The following is a 21,265-nucleotide window of genomic DNA, read 5'->3' as shown; positions in this document are numbered from 1 at the left end:
ATCATGTGTTTCAAAAAAATATCTTTCCATGTCACCCTATTATGTAAAACTAAAATATTTTATGACTACTTTTCACCAAATATACTTTTGTTTACTTTTTTGCTATTACTTCACTAGGCTTTGAAACTGTGAAGACACTAGTCAGTTTCACTTTTGCTTACAGCATCGGATAGGATAATTTTCACTTCCTATAACTAGTGAACTAGCTGTTAAAGCTGGAGGGGACTGTTTATATCCAAATAAAACTGTTTTAATTTAACATTTTTAGCTGTAAACATTTCCAGTAATAGATTTTTGCTTCATTTAAATAGAAACCTAAATTCGATGCATAAACTACCTGGCAATGTCCCTTTAATCATATGGGTCTTATCCAAAGCCACTGAAATCAATAGGAGTGTGAGTATTTCCTTCCATTGACTTCCACAGAATTTGAATAAGACTCTTGAAAAACAATTTTGGCAGGTTACGCTGTAAGATTTTCAAAATGACAACACCTACTAACATATTTTGAAACTACACAAAACGGTGGCTTATTCTGTGAAAATGTAGGGTGGGAGTCACACTGATTTCTTTTTTTAAGTAAAAAGAACAGGAGTACTTGTGGCACCTTGGAGACTAAGAAATTTATTTGAGCATAAGCTTTCGTGAGCTACAGCTGCATCCAATGAAGTGAGCTGTAGCTCACGAAAGCTTACGCTCAAATAAATGTGTTAGTCTCCAAGGTGCCACAAGTACTCCTTTCCTTTTTGCAAATACAGACTAACACGGCTGCTACTCTGAAACCTTTTTTTAAGTATGGCTCTTGTTCCACATTACTGCTTCTTGCTTCTGTCCAATTTTGCAGTCCTCTATGAAAAAAAAAGCCATTGGTTTCAGTGGCAGCTTTGCCTGATCAAGATTTTCAGGGCTGGTCCCTCTTTTTGTATTTGAAATGTTTTCAGGTCAAAGAAGAACTCATTCAGTAATTAAGCTCCTAGGGTACTAGTAAGGATAAAGATACAAGACGATGAATTCTGTAAATCCTCCATTACTGACAAACCAGGTTATTCCCATCTGCTCCTATTTGCTAAAAGCACTTATTTAATTTACCTCTGTGATTCCCACAGAGCAGCAATTAGGATTTTATTTACCTTGGATTTACACATTTCATATGTTAAGAGACAGTGGCTTCTGAAAACATTCTCTTTAATTTAGTTGGTTTTGAGGAAATGCTGAACTTTCTTGGAAACCAAGATTCCTTTTCAGTTTTGAGCCTTTGTTGAGCTTTTTGATGATCCAAGATATAGCCATAAACAGCCACACAAAGGCAACTGGGATTTTATTGTGCATTCCTGGTGCCCCTTGAAGAGCTTATTTTTCTAGACAATAGTTTTCCTTAGTGTCACCAACCTTTTGATTTCCCAATGGTCACAGGGTTCCAAGGTCGTGAAAAGTGCATCCTTTTGTTCCTCCTAACCTAAAATTTGTATAAAAAGGCAGCTAAAGGATCCTAAAGTTGGTTAAGACCTGGAGGAGTGTATTTTGTATTGCAAAACTTTGTATGAAGAAATGTTTAAACAATTCCATGCAATTAAATGTAAAGTTAATATTTTTCAAATATGCAACTACTGGTGGAAGAGTCTTTTTATGTTATCTCTTGCAGCACTTCTAAATATCTGATCTGCTTTAAGTGCAAGAATGTGCATGGCTTAAAGAAAAGCTTTTAATATATGTTTGGTTTTAGTGACAAATTTTTTTGTTAAAATACAGTTAAGGTTGCAATTAAAGAAAAGATGTCCTTAAATATGTCCTTTAAAAAACCCAAATTTAAAAAAATTGGAAATTACATGCAAAGGTTACAGAAGCAATCCTGACACAAATGCACAAGACCACGCAACAAAAATAACTCACTAAGCAGCACCTAAGCAACTTTAGCCATAATTTTTTTTAAAAATTGTTATTTAATTTTCTAGGATTATTGTAGAAGTGTTTTATGATGTTGCACTTTAAATGCTATTAAGATGTGTTAAAGTGATGAGAAGTTATATCCACGGCTGACAAGAGGGAAAGAAAAAAGGGACAATTATACCAGCCACAAAATGTCAGTAACATCTGTGTAAATAAAGAGAAATGGGAGGGGGTGGGCCCCAGAGAACATGATGTACGAGGCCCCCAACTTTTTCCCAACAGCCCTTGTTATATCTGTTCTCTAACCATTTAGGGTTGTAGCTCTTAGAAGCCCTTCTGTTGTTTCAAAAAGAAAATGGAGATTCTTATAGGAATTTCAGCAGCCCATTATGGAGGTTTTCTAAACAGACTTCAGTGCCTTTTCTTACTTAGGTGTACCCCATGCTGGGAATAAAGCCAATTGTTCTGATTTTGAATATTTCTGTGCCTAATATTACCTATCCCTCTAACAGGGATACCAATCTCTCTTTAATAGTTCAACAACACTTTTCTGTAGGATAAGTCAGTGGCATCTCTCTAATACAATCTCTCTGTGAGTGACAGGCCTTTCCATGGGTGGCCATTTCAGGGAGAGGGTACAGGCCTAGTGGAGACCGTTCTAATTTTCAGCTCAGAACATCGGAATTCTTGGGGGTGTAATTCTCAGAATTCATGGAAGCTGAAGGGTTAGCAGCATGCATTTTGAGAAAGGGGGAAGGTTATCAAATAGCTCCTTCCCCCTTGTACCCTGAGAGAGAGAGCTGGATAGATGAGAAAAAAAAGGACTGGCTATTGGTACTCTCCAGCCAAAGGGTCTGGGAGAGGTTTTTAAAGAGCTTCAAAGAGACCTGGAGAGAGCAACAGATGCTGGTGGTGACCCTCCTGTGAAGAGACCACAGTGGCCATGGAGAGTTATGTGGATAACAGTCTGGAATGGCAACGTAGAGAAGCCAGGGAAGGTCTGGGGAGAAGGCCTAAGAGACAGAGAAGTAAAGCAAACCTAGGGAATCGCACAGAAACTTGGAGAATGGGGAGAGAGTGAATCAGGGATGCTTGAAACTGGAATGGACAGCTGCTTCATTGTTTAGGGTTTCAGGACTGGAGCTTGCAGTAGAGGAAGGACATGGGCTCTCCCTTATGCTTCAGTAATAGTACTGGTCACAAATTTATCATCAGAATTGTTTTTTGATGGAAAACTGTTTTTTTGACCAAATGAAATGTTTAATGAAAAGTGTCTGCTTTCTATGGAAAATTTCCATTTTTTTTCATTGAGAAAATGAACATGTGAAAACCAAAATATTTCAATTTGGAGATGTTGCCAGGGTGCCTCATGGCCCCCATTCCCCTCTCTGGGCGAGGCTACTCTACCAGAATTCAATGATGCATCATGGTCAAGAGCTCCCACGATGTGCCATAACTCCTCTCCAAGAGTGGAGACTGTGGTGCATCATGGGAGATATAGGCTGACCAGCAGTGGCGACGGAACTGGGGAGTCAGGGAGCCATGGTCCTCCCCACTTCCTCCCCCGGCCAGGCCAGCATGGAGCCCACCCGGGGCATGGAGCCTGGGCAGTTGTGGGTGCTGCACATGCAGGCACTGCACCTGCCGGCGGTGCGGGAGGGGCTGAGAGCAGCCTTCAGCCCATGTCCCCCACCCCCTAGGCTCCTCGCTCAGCCCAGGGCAGGTGGAGGTGGAGGGTCCATGACTCCGCACTGGCTCCCCAAAGCTGCCCACGTGGCTCTCCCTGACCCGGCTCCAGCCTGGGGGGTAGGGAGGTGCTTAGGAGCCTCAGCCTGGCCATGGTAAGAGCCACGCCACGGGCAGCACCACAGGCTGGGGACTGCTCTCAGGTCCCACACCCAGGGCAGATGGAAGGTCCACCGCGGCTCCCCACAGCTGCCTCTGCAGCTCTTATCATGGTTGGGCTCCAGCACTGATGCCCCACTCCCGGCCAGAGCTGGATCAGGGAGAGCTACGTGGGCAGCTGTGGGGAGCCTGGGTCCTCCACCTGCCCTGGGCAGGGGACCTGAGGTCAGGGACACAGGAAGGGGGCTGCTTTTGGCCCTCATCCCACCCCAGGCGGGGTGGCGGGGGCGGGCCCCCCGGCCTCACTCCAGCTTCTGGCTTGGCTGGGGTGGGGGCTCTGGAAGTTTGGGAGGGGGACAGGGACTTGGGGGGAAGCTGTGGCCCCCAGCCCTCCCACTTTTGGGAAGGCTCCGGTGTCCCTGCTGACCAGGGAGGCCAGCCTATAGAGGATAATGGAAGCACGAGGCACCAAAACTACAATTTCCCAGAATGTGCCCAGTTTTCAAGATTTCTACATGCAAAGTTGCCGCACATTCTTGAAGTTCCCTTGCATTTTTAGGGGAGACACAGTACAGAGAGTACGTTTGTCCATAAACACTTTAAAGTGGTTGACTCCATGAACATCCTGCATGTTGTCATGAACAGAGAGTTCCAATCAGTGGGCAGAGCAGTGCCAGACAATTACCTTTGGAAAATACAGCTGTATCCGAGTAGCCATTCTGCTTTTCTGACCTCGCATGACTGCAGCTTCATCACAAGCAAGAGCCACCAAGTGCTCCTTCAGGTAAGCCTCTGTGAACCCCACTGCAGCCAACTTTTGCAGCAAGATTCTGGCAATGGTTGAGGCATCAGTGGCTGGAAGCTCAATTAGGTCAACAAACAGGTTTATACGCTGTTCCATCTCCTCCATTGCAAATCATATGTAAACGATAAGAGTGGAAGCCTGGCTCAAAGTAGTTGACTCATCAATCATTACTGTGATTTTGCACTTACAAGATATTATATTTCAAAATATTTTTTCTTCATTTTCTCTGCAATGTGCTGCTGTGTGATACTGCAGGTGACGTTTTGGTTCAGAATTCGCCCCATATTTAGTCCATTTAACTTCAGATCAATTTCTGTTTCAAAATATAGGAGGGATAATTTTGTTTCGCCAGTTTGTAACACAGTATGGAATACTCTGCACATAGCTTCAATATGCTGCGACTGCCCTTGCACTTAACATGCTATCAATTTATCTTTCTCTGCCTCACTCTGAATATTTTCTGCAGCTTTTTGATTCTCTGAGACTTTGTGCTCATATATCTTTTTTCCCAGAGACTTCATTTGTTTTAATTTTCTGTCCCCATAGCTTGAAATATCAGAATTAGTTCAAGCTTTAACAATCCTCAAGCCGTGACCTCTGCTCATCTCCAAGAGACAGGCAGTACTTCTGCACCAATGCTGCAACCCAGCTTACCTTTTCTAACATTTAGCCAGGGTTTTTTTTTGCAAAAATCTTTTGTTTTGGGGTGGGATGGGGGTGGAGGGTGGGCTGTCTGACCAACACAACAGTAGATCACTCCCACCACATTCTGGTTCGTCATCGTGTTCTTCTTGCTTGTCAGGGATGCACTGCACTGCTTCTTCAACCTACTATACATTATATACATATAATACATATATTTGGGTTATATCCTTTCCCCAGAGGGAATTAAGATGAATCCCCCAGAAGTGGAAGGTCATCCACAGCTGGGCAGTGCCCAGATCCTGTTGGGAATTACAGTGCTTCCTGGGCTTTGCAAATTTTTACCAGCAATTCATTCCTGGCTTCTCAAGGCAAACAGCCCCCATAACAAATCTTCTCTGTGAGGTTATCAGATTTGTTTGAACGCCTGAAACTCACCATGCCTATGACCAGCTCAAAGCCACTTTCACCATCACTTCCATTCTAGTACATTTGGACCCAAACCAAGCATTCACAGTGGAAGCTGGTGCATACAAGTAGTCTCAGGGCCCCCATTCTCCTCTTTGGGCAGGTTCCCCCGCCAGACTTCCATGGCGCACCATGGTCAGAAACTCCCATGATGTACCATCTGGAGGATGATAAGGTTATAAGGAATAGCAAGCATAGATTTGTCAAGAATAAATCACGCCAAACCAACCTAATTTTCTTCTGTGACAGGCTTGGCCTAATCGATGCGGGGAAGCAGTAGTCGTGATATATCTTGATTTTAGTAAGGCTTTTGGCACAGTCCCACAGGACATTCTCATAAGCAAACTAGGGAAGTGTGATCTAGAAGTTAATATAAGGTGAGTGCACAACTGGTTGAAAGACTGTATTCAAAAAGTAGTTAACAATGGATCTCTGTCAAACTGGAACAGTGTGTCTAGTGGGGTCTTGCAGAGGTCAGTCTTGGGTCTGGAACTATTCAATATTTTCATTAATGACTTGGATAATGGAGTGGAGAGTTTGCTTGTAAAATCTGCAGATGACATTAAACTGGGAGGGGTTGCAAGCATTCTGGAGGACATGATTAGAATTCATAACAACCTTGGCAAATTGGAGAACTGGTCTGAATTCAACATGATGAAATTCAGTAAAGTGCAAAGTACTGCATTTAAGAAGGAAAAATCAAATACACAACTACAAAATAGGGAAAAATTGGCTAGGCAGTGATTGATTCTCCCGCCACTTTAACGGAAAAGTGTTCAGCTAATACTGACTTAAGTTCTGGGTTTATTTGTTTTTATAGCTTCTCACGTGGGAAACTAGTCCAATCCCGTATTTGCAAACGCAACTGCATGTCTTGCAAATGTAGTCATTGTTGAGGGGAGGCTTTGAGGAGCTGACCTTACGATGTGTTCTCTTCTCCTGCAAAGACCTCATGCACCACTCCTCAAAAGAGGACATGGCCTCATGGCACAGACCTCTTCATCTGGGTCTGTCCAGCGCAATGTGTTTCCAGGTTTTAATGTCTATCTTTCATGCTTTGAGGTTGGCCTTCAAGGTGTCTTTATATCTGAGGTTGACTTGACCTTTAGAGCAGGTTCCTGTGCTCAGATAGCTGTAGAACACTGCTTTTGGTATACAAGAAACCTCCACACAGACTATGTGTCCAACCCAGTGAAGTTGAGCCCTGATGAGCATATTCTCAATACCAGGGATTTGGCATCTCTCATAGACTTCATTGGAGATCCTGTCCTGCCACTTGATGTTGCAGATGCATCTTAGGCCGCACAGTTGGAAACTCTCCAGCTGTTTGATGTGACACTGGTAGAGCGTCCACATCCCACATGCCATGCAAGCTGGCCTTTGCCAAGTGCTGAATGATCTCATCAACCAACATAGCATTGCTGGAAAGTATGCTACTCAGGTAGCAGAACTTGCTGACCGAGTTGAGGGACGTATTCTCAAATATGACAATGGGAGCCTGGTGCTTGTGATGCGGGTGGTCTGGTGCTGGCTGGTACATGACCTCTGTCTTTTTCAGGCTGATTGTGAAACCAAAGCATTTTGTAGCATAGGTAAAGCAGTCCACAATAAACTGAATGTCCTTGAGCATGTGTGCAATGAGAACACAGCTGACAGCAAACAGGAGCTCTCTTAATAGCTGTTTGATTACCTTAATACAGACTCTGACTCACTGCAGATAGAATAGACCCCCATCCAATCTAAACTGGATGTGTATGCCTCTATCAGAGTCCTGCAATGTGAACAAGAGCAAGACTGAGAAGACAATGGCAAAGAGGAGTACAGCCATTATGCTTCCTTGTTTGGTGCAGTTGGTTACAGGGAAGGCTTCTGATGACTCCACTCCATCACCCTGGCCATCATTAAATGATCAGATGACAGCAATCATCTTCTTTGGGCAACCAAATTTATGAAGGAGTTTCCATGGGCCCTCACAATTCACTGTATTGAAGGCCTTGGTCAGGTCAACAAACAAAATGTACAGGTCCTTGTTTTGTTCACCAGCCTTCTCTTGTATTTATCAGGCTGCAGAAATCTCCATAGTGCCATGGCCAACATGAAAGCCACAGTGTGACTCTGATACATTTGGTGCACTAGGCATAGGGTGACCAGATGTCCCAATTTCATAGGGACAGTCCCAATATTTGGGGCTTTTTCTTATATAGGCACCTATTACCCTCCACCCCCATCCCAATTTTTCACACTTTCTATCTGGTCACCCTAACTAGGTGAGAGACAAGCCTGTTGAGGACAAGCCATGCAAGGATATTTCCTGCTATAGACAGCAGTGAGATTCCACAATGGTTGTCACAGCTATCTATGCTTCCCTTCCTCTTGTATAGATGGACTATGAAGGCATCTATATACTCCCGGGGCACGATACTGTGTTCCCATATAGTCTTGAAAAGACTGGTGAATTTCGTGACCAGGTGGGCACCTTCACATTTGTACACTTCAGGGGGAATGCCATCAGGGCTTGGAGAATTGCCTGTGGACAGCTGCTTGATGACCTCAGTAACCTCATCTATAGAAGGGTCCATGGACAGCTCCTTCAGGACAGGATGCTGTTGGAGTGACTCAATGGCTTCGTTGAACATAATGGATTGACAGTTCAAGAGACTATCAAAGTGCTTTGCTCAGTGACAGAAAATATAACTTTTTGTCTGTGAGCAGCCAATTACAATCTGCTGTGAGAATAGGGACTGTACCCACTGGATTTTGGACCATACGCAGCATAGGGGGCCTTCATGCCATGCTTGTCAACCACTTTCTGCAGCCTTCTGCTCCTACCTGTGATTCTTCATTAGCCTTAATCGGGTTTGTAGTATATCTTTGGTCTGATATATCTGGCCTTCTTCATTATTGATTTCTTGTCTTACAAAGCCAAGAACCTTGGATGTTGCATTATTTGTGTCATCTCTTAGCTTCTGCCAGGTTGCCTCAATATCTGTGAAGTTCTCTGGGACATCAGCTACCACAATCTCCAACTCTGTTCCAACTTTGTTTGTTTGCTGGGGTCTTTCATGGCAGCCACATTGATTTTCTTGGATGGTCTGAGGAATCTTTCGAATGCTTTGGTGAGAAATGTAGCAATGTGATGCTTCTCGCACAAGCCAATGGTCTGACCAGCATTCAGCACTTCTCAAAGAGTGACTGATGTACACATATTTAATGTCTTTAGACCATAAAATTACATAATCCAACAAGTGCCACTGTTTTGACCTCGGAGACATCCATCTTGTCTTATATTTGTTTGCCTGTTGGAAGACTGTACTGGTAACAGTGAGATTGAACTTGGCATACTTAGAAGAAGAAGTTGGCCATTGGAATTTGACCTTCGAATGCCATGATGGTCTTGTGCCGTGCTCCATTTATCAGAGTCAACTCCCACACAAGCAGTAAAGTCTCCAAGCACAACAAGTTTGTCCTGGTGTGGCACCCCTCTGAGGACCCTCCTGAGACTTTCATAAAATGCCTCCTTGATTTTGTCTGTATGAATCATTGTCAGCGTGTAGGCGCTGATGAATGGTGACATACTGGTCTCTGGGTAAGTTGATTCAGGGTACCATAAGTCAGTCGTCTCCCTTGGGGAGCGAGTCAAACTTGCAGGCAACATCAGACCATATGCCGAACCCTACTCCCAACTGTGTTGGCTCATCTTTGGCCTTGCCAATCCAGTAGTAGCTGTAGCCTACTTCCACATCCTCAAAGTGGGACTTATCAGCAAGTCTAGGAACTAGTACTGCTGAAAATGATCTGGGAGTTATAAGTGGACCACGAACTGAATATGAGTCAACAATATGATGCAGCTGCAAAAAAGGCTAATATCATTCTGGGGTGTATTAACAGGAACGTTGTATGTAAGACAGGGAGGTAACTGTTCCACTCTGTTCAACACTGATGAGGCCTCAGCTGTAGTACTGTGTCCAATTCTGGGGACCACACTTTAGGAAAGATGCAGACAAACTGGAAAGAGTCCAGAGGCAAGCAAGAAAAATGCTAAAAGGCTTAGAAAACCTGACCTATGAAGAAAGGTTAAAAAAAATGGGAATGTTTAGTCTTGAGAAAAGAAGACTGTGGAGGCACCTAATAATACTCTTCAGATATGCTCAGGGCTATAAAGAGGACAGTGATCAATTGTTCTCCATGTCCACTGAAGGTAGACAAGAAATAATGAGCTTAATGTGAAGCAAGGGAAATTTAAATTAGATATAAGGAAAAACTTTCTAACTACAAGGGTATTTAAGCTCTGGAATAGGCATCCAAAGGAGGTTGTGGAATCCTATCACTGAAGATTTTTAAAAACAGGCTGGACAAACACCTGTCAACAATAGTCTAGGTTTACTTGGTCCTGCCACATCGCAGGGAGCTGGACTTGATGACTTATCGAGGTCCCTTCCAAACTATATTTTTATGATTCATTTGTCCTTGATAAGGCAAGAAAGTGTCCGGAATGGGCCAGTTGAAGCTGTTAGTGTTTTCCCTTCAGAGGGCTAATATGTTGTAGATCAGATTTGCTACATATTGTTGACCTCTACCCATTTATGTGTATCATTATAATAATACTTGATTGGTAGTCCATTGCTCACCTTGAGTCAACTCCAAGACAACCAGTGCAAGCAGCTGCAGCCATAGTTGGTACACAGCTAAAGCATGTAATAAATCTTAAAATCCCAGTTGTTCCAGAAGGCTGCAAAATTACAAACAGGGTGCTTATTCTCTAAAAAAAAAAAGAAGCCCAGGGCAATTCTTGGTATTACACACTGGTGAGCCTTACCTTGGTACTTGGAAACCAAAGATAAAATAGTCCAATACTTGGATAAACCTCACTTGATAAAATCAAACCAATACTGATTTTCAAAGACAAAATTATGCCTCTCTGACTTGATTCAAGTTAATAAAATAGTAACTACTGGATACCTAGGGGATAAAATATACTCGGATTTTCAAAAAGCTTTTACTAAGGGCTCTCATAAAAGATTTAGAGAAGATAAACAGATGACAGAGTAAAGGGCAAAGTACTGTCGTGGATTAAAAAGCTGGTTAGCGATAGGAAAGTCATACAGAATGGCTGCTTCTCACAATGGAGATGAATAGCTTTGCCTCCAGAGGTTGGTATTGAGGCTGGGGCTGTTTAAATATATTTGGAGGAGGATGTGAACAGCAAGATAGTGATGTTTTCTGATTTCACAAAGTTGTTTACATTAAATGGATTGTAGAAAATATAGAAGAAAGTGAGAAGTTCCATATGGAGATGTGTGGACAGGGCATTATGAGGATACAAGAACTCCACTAGGAGTTTGTCCCTGTTACAGCCATCAGTGCCACCCATATAGCTCCACCCCTAGTGAAAACAAGATAAACTGCTATAAGCAATTTGCATCAATGATGTTTATTTCTGATTGAAACTGGGCTAAAACGCACTGGTGCAAATCATAATTTATAGCAGTCTTCCCTGCTTACACTGGGATTTGCACTGGGGCAGCTACCTCAGTGGGTGGTCACTGATTGAATATTAAACCTTGGTTACACAGAATTTCAGCAATCTGAATATTGTGATACACTGTCTTGTATGGTATGTTTCAAAAAACTGCTTGCAGAGCTAAATAAGCAGAGTGAAAGATAAATTAGAAATGACAGGGAGGAAAAACGGGTTCTCGGAAATAAGATGGAGAATCACTGAGGCCGAGATACAAGAAGGCTGTTCTAGATGGCAGAAGCTGCAAACGAGGAGGCCTCTCCAGTTCTAGCAGAACCTAGTGAGGTGGGACCGAGATTACCATGGCTAGATGAGCTGAAGCGTGTGGATGAGTAGACAAGAAGTGCTGAGGCCATCTGGAGCAAATCCATGGAGGAGTTTTTAGGAAACGGCAATTACTTACTAATCTTCAAATGAATGTGGGAGCCAGTTGAGCTGTCTGAGCATGGCAGTAATGGGGCTGCATTTCTCTGTAAACAGGGCCCTGGGCAGCTTTGTCACTCGTGGGCCCCACATTTCCCGACGAAGCCCTGTCAGTGCAGTTGCCCTGGAGCGTTGCTTGGCGCCTTTGCATCGGCCCCTGCAGCAATGCGCCAAACCCGAGCACTCAGAAGTCATGAGGGGAGCCCGGGAGGCAGCGCCAGACCAGGTGGGAAAGGATGAGGAGATTAATTGTGGGGTTTTGGAAGCCATGTTGGGTTGTTTATTTGTCTTCTGGGTGCTGAGCCCTTGGCCGGAGGGCTAGAAGCCAGCTCTGGGCTTCTCCTCTGCCGGGGCCCCAGCCGCTGGCTTGACACCTCGCCCACGGGGGCCAGGCTCGTGGCTAGGCCGGGGTCCTGCGCGCGAGGGAACAGCGGGGCAGCCGGTCCCCGCCCTTGGGGCCCCTCTGGGCACCGACGGGGGCAGGACGAGGGGCACCGGAGCGGCGGCCCCTCCTCCGCGGCCCGGCATGGGGGACCTGCCAGCAGCCACCGTCCCCCTCGGAGGGGTTAGTGCGAGGGGAGCCGCTTCCCCTGCCCGCCCCCGGGGGCGGAGCCGGCCGCGAGCGAAGGCCTGGCAACCCCGCTTTTCCAGGCCGCGTTGCTAGGCGGACTCGCGCCGGGCCTCTCGGCCTGCTGCTGCCCCGCGGGAGAGACTCCGCCCCCCGGCACCAGGTAGGGCTGGGCCGGCGCCGTCCGCGCAGCCGCCAGCGGTGCCCGGCGTGGGCAGAGCCCCCCACTGTGCGCGCAACAGGGCTGGAGCCTGCCCCACTCTGGGTGCCTGCACCCTAAGGGGTTACAGCCTGGGGCGCTGGGTGCCCCCCCAAAGGGGTTACAGCGTGGGGTGCTGGGCGTCCCCACCCTAAGGGGTTACAGCCTGGGGCGCCGGGCGTCCCCCCCCAAGGGGTTACAGCCTGGGGTGCTGGGCGTCCCCTTCTTTATAGCCTGGGGTGCTGGAGGGTGCCTCAACCGTATCTAGTTAGCCTCTCCTACAGCTTGGGAGTGCTGGGTGGCACTCTGTCCCTTTGATGTTCCTAGCATTATTATGGCTTTGTTGCCTCAGTGCTAGTCAGGTGGGGTGCTGGGTAGCCCCTCTGAAGCAGTAGTCCCCTTCTCCTGCTGTGGTTAGCCTTTGATGCTGGATGGTGCTGCTGTGACATTGTGTATCTCCTGAACTTGGGTCATTTATCACCTCAAACTCATGATGGGTAACCATAGGGTGAGGACAAACCCCCATTGAACCTTCTCAACAAGCAGTTTCTGCTTATCTTTTAAAGGGAGTAAAAATATGAACAAACATTTCTGGCTTCTGGTAAACTGCTAATATGAGTCTCTGTCCTAAAGTTTCCTATATTGTTAGAGAAAGGAATGCCAGGAAAATTCACCCCTGCTAGACAATATCATCAAGAATCTCCCAGCTCCAGGTAATATTCCCCCTTTCTCTTTCTTCATAGTTTATGTGGTTTTCATGATCACTTGCTAAATGTGACCTTGATCCTCTGAGCAGCCACATGGGCAGACTCTTACTGACTTCAAAGAGGTTTCATATGTGCATGTATTGAGCAGTTTGCAGCATTCGGACCTTAATGATGGCATGAGATTTAGCTTTGTCTGTAGCTTCAGGACATCTGTATGGCTTACCTAGATTTTCCCCAGCAATTTCAAAAATCACTTCATCGAGTCCAACAACGTTATTTTGTGTCCCCTTTGTCATCCCTCCCTGCATCTGGCCTATGCACTCTTTGAGTTTGTAAATAATAATTGTTCTTCAGGCGTGTGCTGCATTGATTCGCAGTGGTGCAAAATGTGGGGCGATTTAACACAGGAGTTAAAAAAGAGAGATTTGAAATACCACATAAATATGCATGAAATTAGTACTCCTCATTCTTTTTGCTGATACAGACTAACACGGCTACCACTCTGAAAACTTCATCCTCAGAGTAGGATACAGTACTGTTTTAAAGATCTGAAATTCCCAATTATCCAAAACAGGTTTACGTCCCCCAGTATTCATTACATAAGAACGGACATACTGGGTCAGACCAGAGATCCATCTAGCCCCCTATCCTGTCATCCGACAGCAGCCAATGCCAGGTGCCCTAGAGAATCAACAGAACAGGTAATCATCAAGTGATCCATTCCATTGCCCATTTCCCATGCTGCCAATCCTGTGGAGATTGATGACTTCTATCTTCAGAATGCATTGTAAGTCTACCCAAACTGCCCTGCCACTGTACTTCAACACTGATGAGGGACAACCTCAAATGAGAGGGTAACTGTCTCCATGATTATAAAGTTCCTGGCCTCTTTGAGTTAATCCCTGGCCCCTCTCTCCAGGTTTTTTTAGTCACTGGCAACAGCTGTAGTGATGGTCTCGCTGTGACATGGACACCTGTCCACAAGGAACTAGACTGAGGCCACCAAGCTCATTTCACATAGGTCATCAAATAGCCATTAGATCATGAGGGTCAAACTTTATTTGGAGAAGGCCTGTTCCATGTTTAATTATGGATTTTGGGCCAGGGTAAAAATTTAAAACTTCATACTCTCCTCAATCTATGGCAGATCGCGGCCTAATGTCAGCAGGAGGTTGTACAACGATCAAGTGCAGAATACAGCCTTCATGTAGTAATTAAATTCAATTTATTATGTATTCAGTACCTTATTGTCGTATTCAGTGTGACTCCATGAGAAAATCCTTGAGACACCTCTGAATTAGGGGGATCTTTCAGTCACTACTGAGCTGTTCTGAATTTGAATCAATGAAATATTAGTGCTTTTACTATTCTAGTATCATTATTACCTCTCTTACTCCACAAACTTATCCCTTGTGCCTGAGACATAGCTTGTCCATATTCAATTGATATTCCTACTTGGTTTTATAAAACTCTTTTCAATATGTTTAGACAGTCAAATCATTAGAGAAGCTAATTGACATAATTTCTTTTCAATATATTTTGCCTCATGTTATTGTTCTTGGATTTCAATGTAAATCCAAATAAAAATGGTAACTGTCTTAAATATTCCTAGCACCATGCGTAAACCTAGATTCATCTTGTTAGTTCAGTAATAATAGTGCAGGGAAACATGGAGTAAATAGCACAGTGGACTAATCCATAAATCTTTCACCTCTGGCAATCTTGAGTCAAATTCTGATTTAGTGTCTAGTGAAAAGAATTTGGGAATCTTATTGTTGTCCCTAAAACATTGATTCTCCTAGCAAAACTAACCATTGTTACACAGTTGATAGTCTGTGCTCAGAGAGGATGAGGACTGGAATATCAGGAATTTTGTAGGGCAATTGTCAGAGTTGCAGGACTCTGTGTATAGTCTCTCCATATTATGTGCAGATTTTCACTAATTTATTCTAATAAGCACTGACATCTCCACAATTTTTAAACACTTAGCATTTACGTACTGTAGTGCGTCACATATTCAGATCCTTGCCTAGATGTTAACTGAATAAGCAGCTTTAAAGAGTTTGAGTAGTGATACAATTTAAAAAAAAAACAATTTACAAACAAAGAAAACATGATTCAGGCAAATCTCTCGTTACAGGTAATAGAAAATTTACCTGGTTTAAAACTAGGATTTGCCCCACATAAGAACAGTATAAGCTTTTCTTTAGCAGGATCAATCTGTAAAATGTTTCCTCAAAGCAATCTAGTTTAATTTCATATAGACAGTTAAAACAGAGCAGGGCTTCTGTATAGTTAGTATGTTATGACACTAGTAACTTTGGACCAGTTTCTGATACTCTTATTCATGTTGAAAAGCACCTTACTCCAAAAGTAGGTCCACTGAAGTCATGAGTAAGGTGTTACCCAACATGAGTAAAGGTACCTGAAGCTAGCCCTCTAAAATTATTAGTAATTATAATTTGTAAAAATTTAGTTTCTTTCAGATGAAACTTCACATCAAAGTTTAAATGTGATCCTTCAGGTATTGATTTTACTTTTCTACTAACAGGCAGTGGAAATCTTAGAAATGGAGAACAAAGATAAACATTGGGTGGAGAAGTTGTTTTCTCCTCATTTTAGTGCACAATATTTTTTTAGTCAAGCCTATCAGCCTGAATCTCTGATGTTTGAAAAATTGGCTTTGGCAAGAGCAAAGAGAGTGGAAGAAATCTACAATAGAGCAATTAAAAAATATCAAGAAGAAAAAAGGCTCAAAAGGAAAGAATGTTTTTCCAAACTCATTGTACAAGAATATGAACCAAACATAGTAAGTGCAAAGATAAACATTTCAAAGAAGAAAACAGAGGGGGATTCTGCCTGCTGTGGAGCTGGTAATTTAGATGTTGGGACTGAAGAAAGCTTAAAGAAAACAGAGGGTCATTGTATCTGGAATGCAAAGGAATTAGCAGATTTGCGACAAGAAATGCACAAGAACCATGTGGAAGGAGTTTCTCTAAAACTTCAGCTGTCCACCTTGAATGCGGAGTTAGTGGAATTGAAAGCTAAATGCAAAAAAATACAAGTGGACTTTGAAAATGCTGAACAAGAACTTCTAAACTCCAAAAAAGAGGTTCGCTGCAAAAATACCCAATTACAGCAGATTCAAAAGGACAGCTTAAAAAAAGATTTTGAGCTTCAAGCCTTAAAACAACATTTACATGAAAAATCAGCAAACATAAGAAGCTTAAATGAAGAGCTGCTTCAGGCAAGAAAAGAAATTCAGAGTTTGGATCTAAAGAACAAGGATTTACAACAAGAAGTTAAGAAGTTAAAACGGCAACATGATCTTGGAAATAAGGCCTCCATAGAGAAGGTGAAACTGCATTATGATTTCAAAATAAGAAACATACAAAAAGAACTGGAGGCTGTTAAAAGTGAGCTGAGTGATGAAAAGCTTTTGCATGCTAAGACTGTTAAGGCTTTAGAAATACTTAGGAAACATTTTTCAGCCCAACCATTATCTAATACATTTGACAATCTAAGAGTAGATTTTCTTTAAAATAAAACAAGGAGAGAGAATCCTTGCTAGTTGTAGTCAAAAAGCCCTAGTAACTATATTTGCAGTTTTACTTGACTTTCTACTTTTCAAACTCTTCTTGCTTTAATGTTGAACTTTTATTTTCAAGTTTTAAGGCAGCCAAGTGTGACACTAAAACACTATCTAGTTTTAAAATAGCTTTGTTCAGAGTTTTGTTTGAGTGAAATTGTACCTTGATTCTTTGACAAGAGCATCCCTGTGAGTCTTCATGCCACTGACATCCATTACACCCTTCTTGCAGTAATATGCATCTCCTTTTCCCCGGAGAACTGCTTTGTAGAGAGGAAACACTAGTTTGTATTGAGATAAATCATGGCTTTGATACTTAATTTGAATGCTGGGTTCTATATCCCTCACTGTTTAGATGTATGAACTGACAAATGCTGAATAAACAAATTCTGACATATTCCAGTCATCTTAAATGCTAAGAGAAATACCTTAATATAATAGTCCTGACTTGTAGCTCTGATTTTCTTTCCGTTTGGTCAGCTTGTGATTGTTCATGTCTGAACGGGTATCCATTGCCACAGTATCAATCCTTTAGACAATACCACATGCAGGTCCTTTGATTACCCAGCAGGGTGTACTGTCTACACAGCTCTGAAGCATAATTCCACTAAAACCTTTAAAATCTGCTGTACCCAGATTTTACTTTCTTACAGTTTGCTAAAAATCATGTTGTTGTTACGAAGGCATTCGGTTTGCAGTTTATATTGTTGCTCATAACTGCTGTAACAAAGTTTTTTTTCTCTTTAAAATCTCTTGGAAATTCATGTTAAAATTATATGTTGATTTTTGGAGAACATTATAAATCTATACCTTAATTTGAAATAATATTACTACTAAATGTTTAATTATTAAATAGTGCACCTGCATGTGAGAGGAGCTAGTGAATTTTTTCTAAACAGTCTGTGTTATAACTATGGTCTTTCTCTACTGAGAGTATGAATATGAATGATTTATTTAATAAAGTATCTTGATTATTGATGTGTACGGTATACACAGTCACTTAAAATCTCGTTTTAATTTTGGCTCAAAAGGATAACTCTCAAAAGCTGAAAAAACTAAATTCCAGAAACTATCCTGAGAGCAGAAGTGTAGAAATCTAGAATGGTATAGGATAATTCCTATCGTTTCTTTCCTCTTCATTATAACATTTTCTTGAATTTTAATTGGGTAAATAAATGAATCATGCAGTTCTATTCATTCCTAATGATGAAATGACTATTAACTAATTGTTGCCTTATGAAAAAAGAAAAGGAGTACTTGTGGCACCTTAGAGACTAACACATTTATTTGAGCATAAGCTTTCGTGGGCTACAGCCCACTTCATCGGGTGCATAGAATGGAACATATAGTAAAAAGATATATGTACATACAGAAAACATGAAAAGGTGGATGTTGCCATACCAACTCTCAGCCCTGGTCTACACTAGGACTTTAGGTCGAATTTAGCAGCGTTAAATCGATGTAAACCTGCACCCGTCCACACGATGAAGCCCTTTATTTCGACTTAAAGGGCTCTTAAAATCGATTTCCTTACTCCACTCCTGACAAGTGGATTAGCACTTAAATCGGCCTTGCCGGGTCGAATTTGAGGTACTGTGGACACAATTCGACGGTATTGGCCTCCGGGAGTTATCCCAGAGTGCTCCACTATGACTGCTCTGGCCAGCACTCTCAACTCAGATACACGATTGTTTGCTGTTGCTCTGACGCAGGGAGGGGCGACTGATGACACGGCTTACAGAGTTGGCTTACAGGGAGTTAAATCAACAAAGGGGGTGGCTTTACATCAAGGAGTATTTCAGGCAGGACTTCACGGAGGGTTCCAATAAGAAATGGTGCACCTAAGTTATTGTTCTTATTGGAACAAGGAGGTTAGTCTGGCCTCTGATTGATACATGGCTAGATTTACCTCGCTGCACCTTCTCTGTGAGTGACTGCAGTGTGACCTAGAGGAATGAGTCCCCTAGACGGGGGGCGGGGGGGGGTGTTTGTAAATGAGTACAAAACAAATCTGATCTATTTCTTGTTTTGATACACTCCATCTATCTTTTACATCTTTGGCTGGCAGCAGACGGTGCAGAAGGACTGCATGCCATCCACATCTCATGGCTGCTCGGCAGAAGATGGTACAATAGGACTGCTAGCCATCCTCATCTCTTGCCTGCCCAGCAGAAGATGATGCAATAGGACTGCTAGCAATCCGTATCACCTGACTGCTCACCATAAGATGGTTCAATAGGACTGACTGCAGGACTAAAGAGAATGACCTGATCAAGTCACTCCAAATTTAGTCCCTGCACCCATGTCTGCCCAGGCACTCCTGATCGACCTCACACAGGCAACCAGGAGCACCTCGGACATGACGATGATGGCTATCAGTCCTATTGCACCGTCTGCTGCCACAAGGCAATGGGTTGCTGTTGCTGTGTAGCAATGCAGTACCGCGTTTGCCAGCACCCAGGAGACATACGGTGACAGTGAGCTGAGCGGGCTCCATGCTTGCCGTGGTATGGCGTCTGCACAGGTAACTCAGGAAAAAAGGCGCGAAATGATTGTCTGCCCTTGCTTTCACGGAGGGAGGGAGGGAACGGGGGCCTGACGATATGTACCCAGAACTACCCACGACAATGTTTTAGCCCCATCAGGCATTGGGATCTCAACCCAGAATTCCAGTGGGCAGCGGAGACTGCGGGAACTGTGGGATAGCGACCCACAGTGCAACACTCCAGAAGTCGACTCTAGCCTCGGTACTGTGGAAGCACTCCACTGAGTTAATGCACTTGGAGCATTTTCTGTGGGGACACTCACACACGATTTCTAAAAAACCGACTTCTATAAATTCGACCTAATTTCGTAGTGTAGACATACCCTTAGAGGCTCTTAGAGTTGGTATGGCAACTTCCACCTTTTCATGTTTTCTGTATGTACATATATCTTCTTACTATATGTTCCATTCTATGCATCCGATAAAGTGGGCTGTAGCCCATGAAAGCTTATGCTCAAATAAATTTCTTAGTCTCTAAGGTGCCACAAGTCCTCCTGTTCTTTTTGCGGATACAGACTAACACGGCTGCTACTCTGAAACCTGTTGCCTTATGTGTTTTTAAAATGTCAAATACTGGGGTACTGCTACATCTAAAATCTAATTTATTGTAGCATTTTACCTGTTTTGGCTAAGAGTTTCTATAAATCTATCACCTAAATATGAGTTACGCTCCCTGAAAAATCTCATGCTTTGTCTGGTTATAAATGTAACTTACATCAGTCAAGCAAGTGGTATATAATGTTAACTGAGCTTATTTAAACCTTCAACCAAACAATAAGTATTACTTGTTTATATGTTATAACACGCAAAAAGTTAGAACATAAGAACAGCCATACTGGGTCTGACCAAAGGTCCTTCTAGCCCAGTATTCTGAGTGCCCAATGCCAGGTACCCCAAAGAACAGAACAGGTAATCATCAAGTGATACATCCCCTGTTGCTCATTCCCAGCTTCTGGCAAACAGAGGCTAGGGACACCATACTGGTCCATCCTGGCTAATAGCCACTGATGGACCTATCCTTCATAAACTTATCTAGTTCTTTTTTGAACCCTGTTATAGTCTTGGTCTTCACAATAACCTCTGGCAAGGAGTTCCACAGGTTGACTGCATTGTGTGAAAAAATACTTCCTTTAACTCTAACCATTTGTTTCTCAAGTATATCTGCATCCCAAAATATTTTGCTGGAATATAATAATACACACTATAATAAAATGTGAAGTACTTTATATTGTGTATCTCCAACACTTATTCTTTTGTAATAAGTAGGTTTGTTTCCTTGTAGGGAATGGGCTTGTTTCATAGAATCATAGAATATCAGGGTTGGAAGGGACCTCAGGAGGTCATTTTATCCAGCCCCCTGCTCAAAGCTGGACCAGTTTTTGCCCCAGATCCCAAATGGCCCCCTCAAGGATTGAACTCACAGCCCTAGGTTTAGCAGGCCAATGCTCAAACCACTGAGCTATCTCTTCCCCCCCCAGTTCTGCTGAGACTGCAGAATTCTTGCCATTTTCTGTGTCCTATCATCGGTAGAGCCAAACTTCAAAGGGGGAGGACTCAGAAGCTGATTGACAGAAAGACTGTTTCTAATCTACTGCAGAGATAAGCACTAAAACTAAGTTTCGTTTACACAATTCATATTGGGCTTCTGTTCAGTGGTTTATATTTATATGGGGGATACATTTAAATGTAACCCATTTCAAAGGTATTGGCTAGGTTTTGCCTGTCCCTCAGATCTAAGAGTGAGTGCATTTTCACTAAGGAATGTAATGGAAATTAAAATCTCTGTTGGAGTGGTCCATTCAAGTCCCAAAGTGTCAACATAGTTTTGTACCTTGGATGAATGCTCTACTGAATAGCTAAGAGGGGGTGCAGAAAGCCACCTTAAACTAGGGAATGTTTCTGCTAATTGACTTAAGTACTAGTATAACTAGTTTAAAATAAATAAATACAATTGTAAAAATATAGTCGCAACCCATCCTAAGGGTAGAGGCTATGTCTTTGTTAATGGGGGTCTGAGTGGTTTTCCCAAACTTCCAAAGCAGGCTGGGAAGAACCCTTTTATCCAGTGG

The 21,265-nt window shown here is 43.0% G+C and overlaps 1 protein-coding gene across 4 annotated transcripts; it reads left to right on the top strand.

Annotated features, from left to right (window-relative positions):
* The first annotated feature begins 12,009 nt into the window (after window positions 1–12,009).
* Window positions 12,010–17,627, top strand: CCDC160 (coiled-coil domain containing 160). 4 transcript variants are annotated; one of them, XM_075132577.1, is made up of 4 exons: window positions 12,010–12,319; window positions 12,989–13,068; window positions 13,637–13,763; window positions 15,614–17,627. In XM_075132577.1, exons 2-4 carry the CDS (start codon window positions 13,013–13,015, stop codon window positions 16,601–16,603), a joined length of 1,173 nt encoding a protein of 390 aa, XP_074988678.1. In that variant the 5' UTR covers window positions 12,010–12,319; window positions 12,989–13,012; the 3' UTR covers window positions 16,604–17,627. The 4 variants fall into 4 exon arrangements, with proteins under 4 accessions (XP_074988678.1, XP_074988679.1, XP_048720393.1 ...); XM_075132578.1 differs by lacking the exon at window positions 13,637–13,763 and having other exon boundaries at window positions 13,005–13,068; XM_048864435.2 differs by lacking the exon at window positions 13,637–13,763 and having other exon boundaries at window positions 12,011–12,319.
* Window positions 17,628–21,265: the final 3,638 nt, after the last annotated feature.

The sequence above is a fragment of the Caretta caretta genome, chromosome 9 (genome assembly GCF_965140235.1).
Source record: "Caretta caretta isolate rCarCar2 chromosome 9, rCarCar1.hap1, whole genome shotgun sequence".
In the NCBI taxonomy this organism is placed as follows: Eukaryota; Metazoa; Chordata; order Testudines; family Cheloniidae; genus Caretta; species Caretta caretta.
The sequence above is the reverse complement of the archived record's forward strand: the minus strand, read 5'-3'. Positions and strand labels throughout refer to the sequence as shown.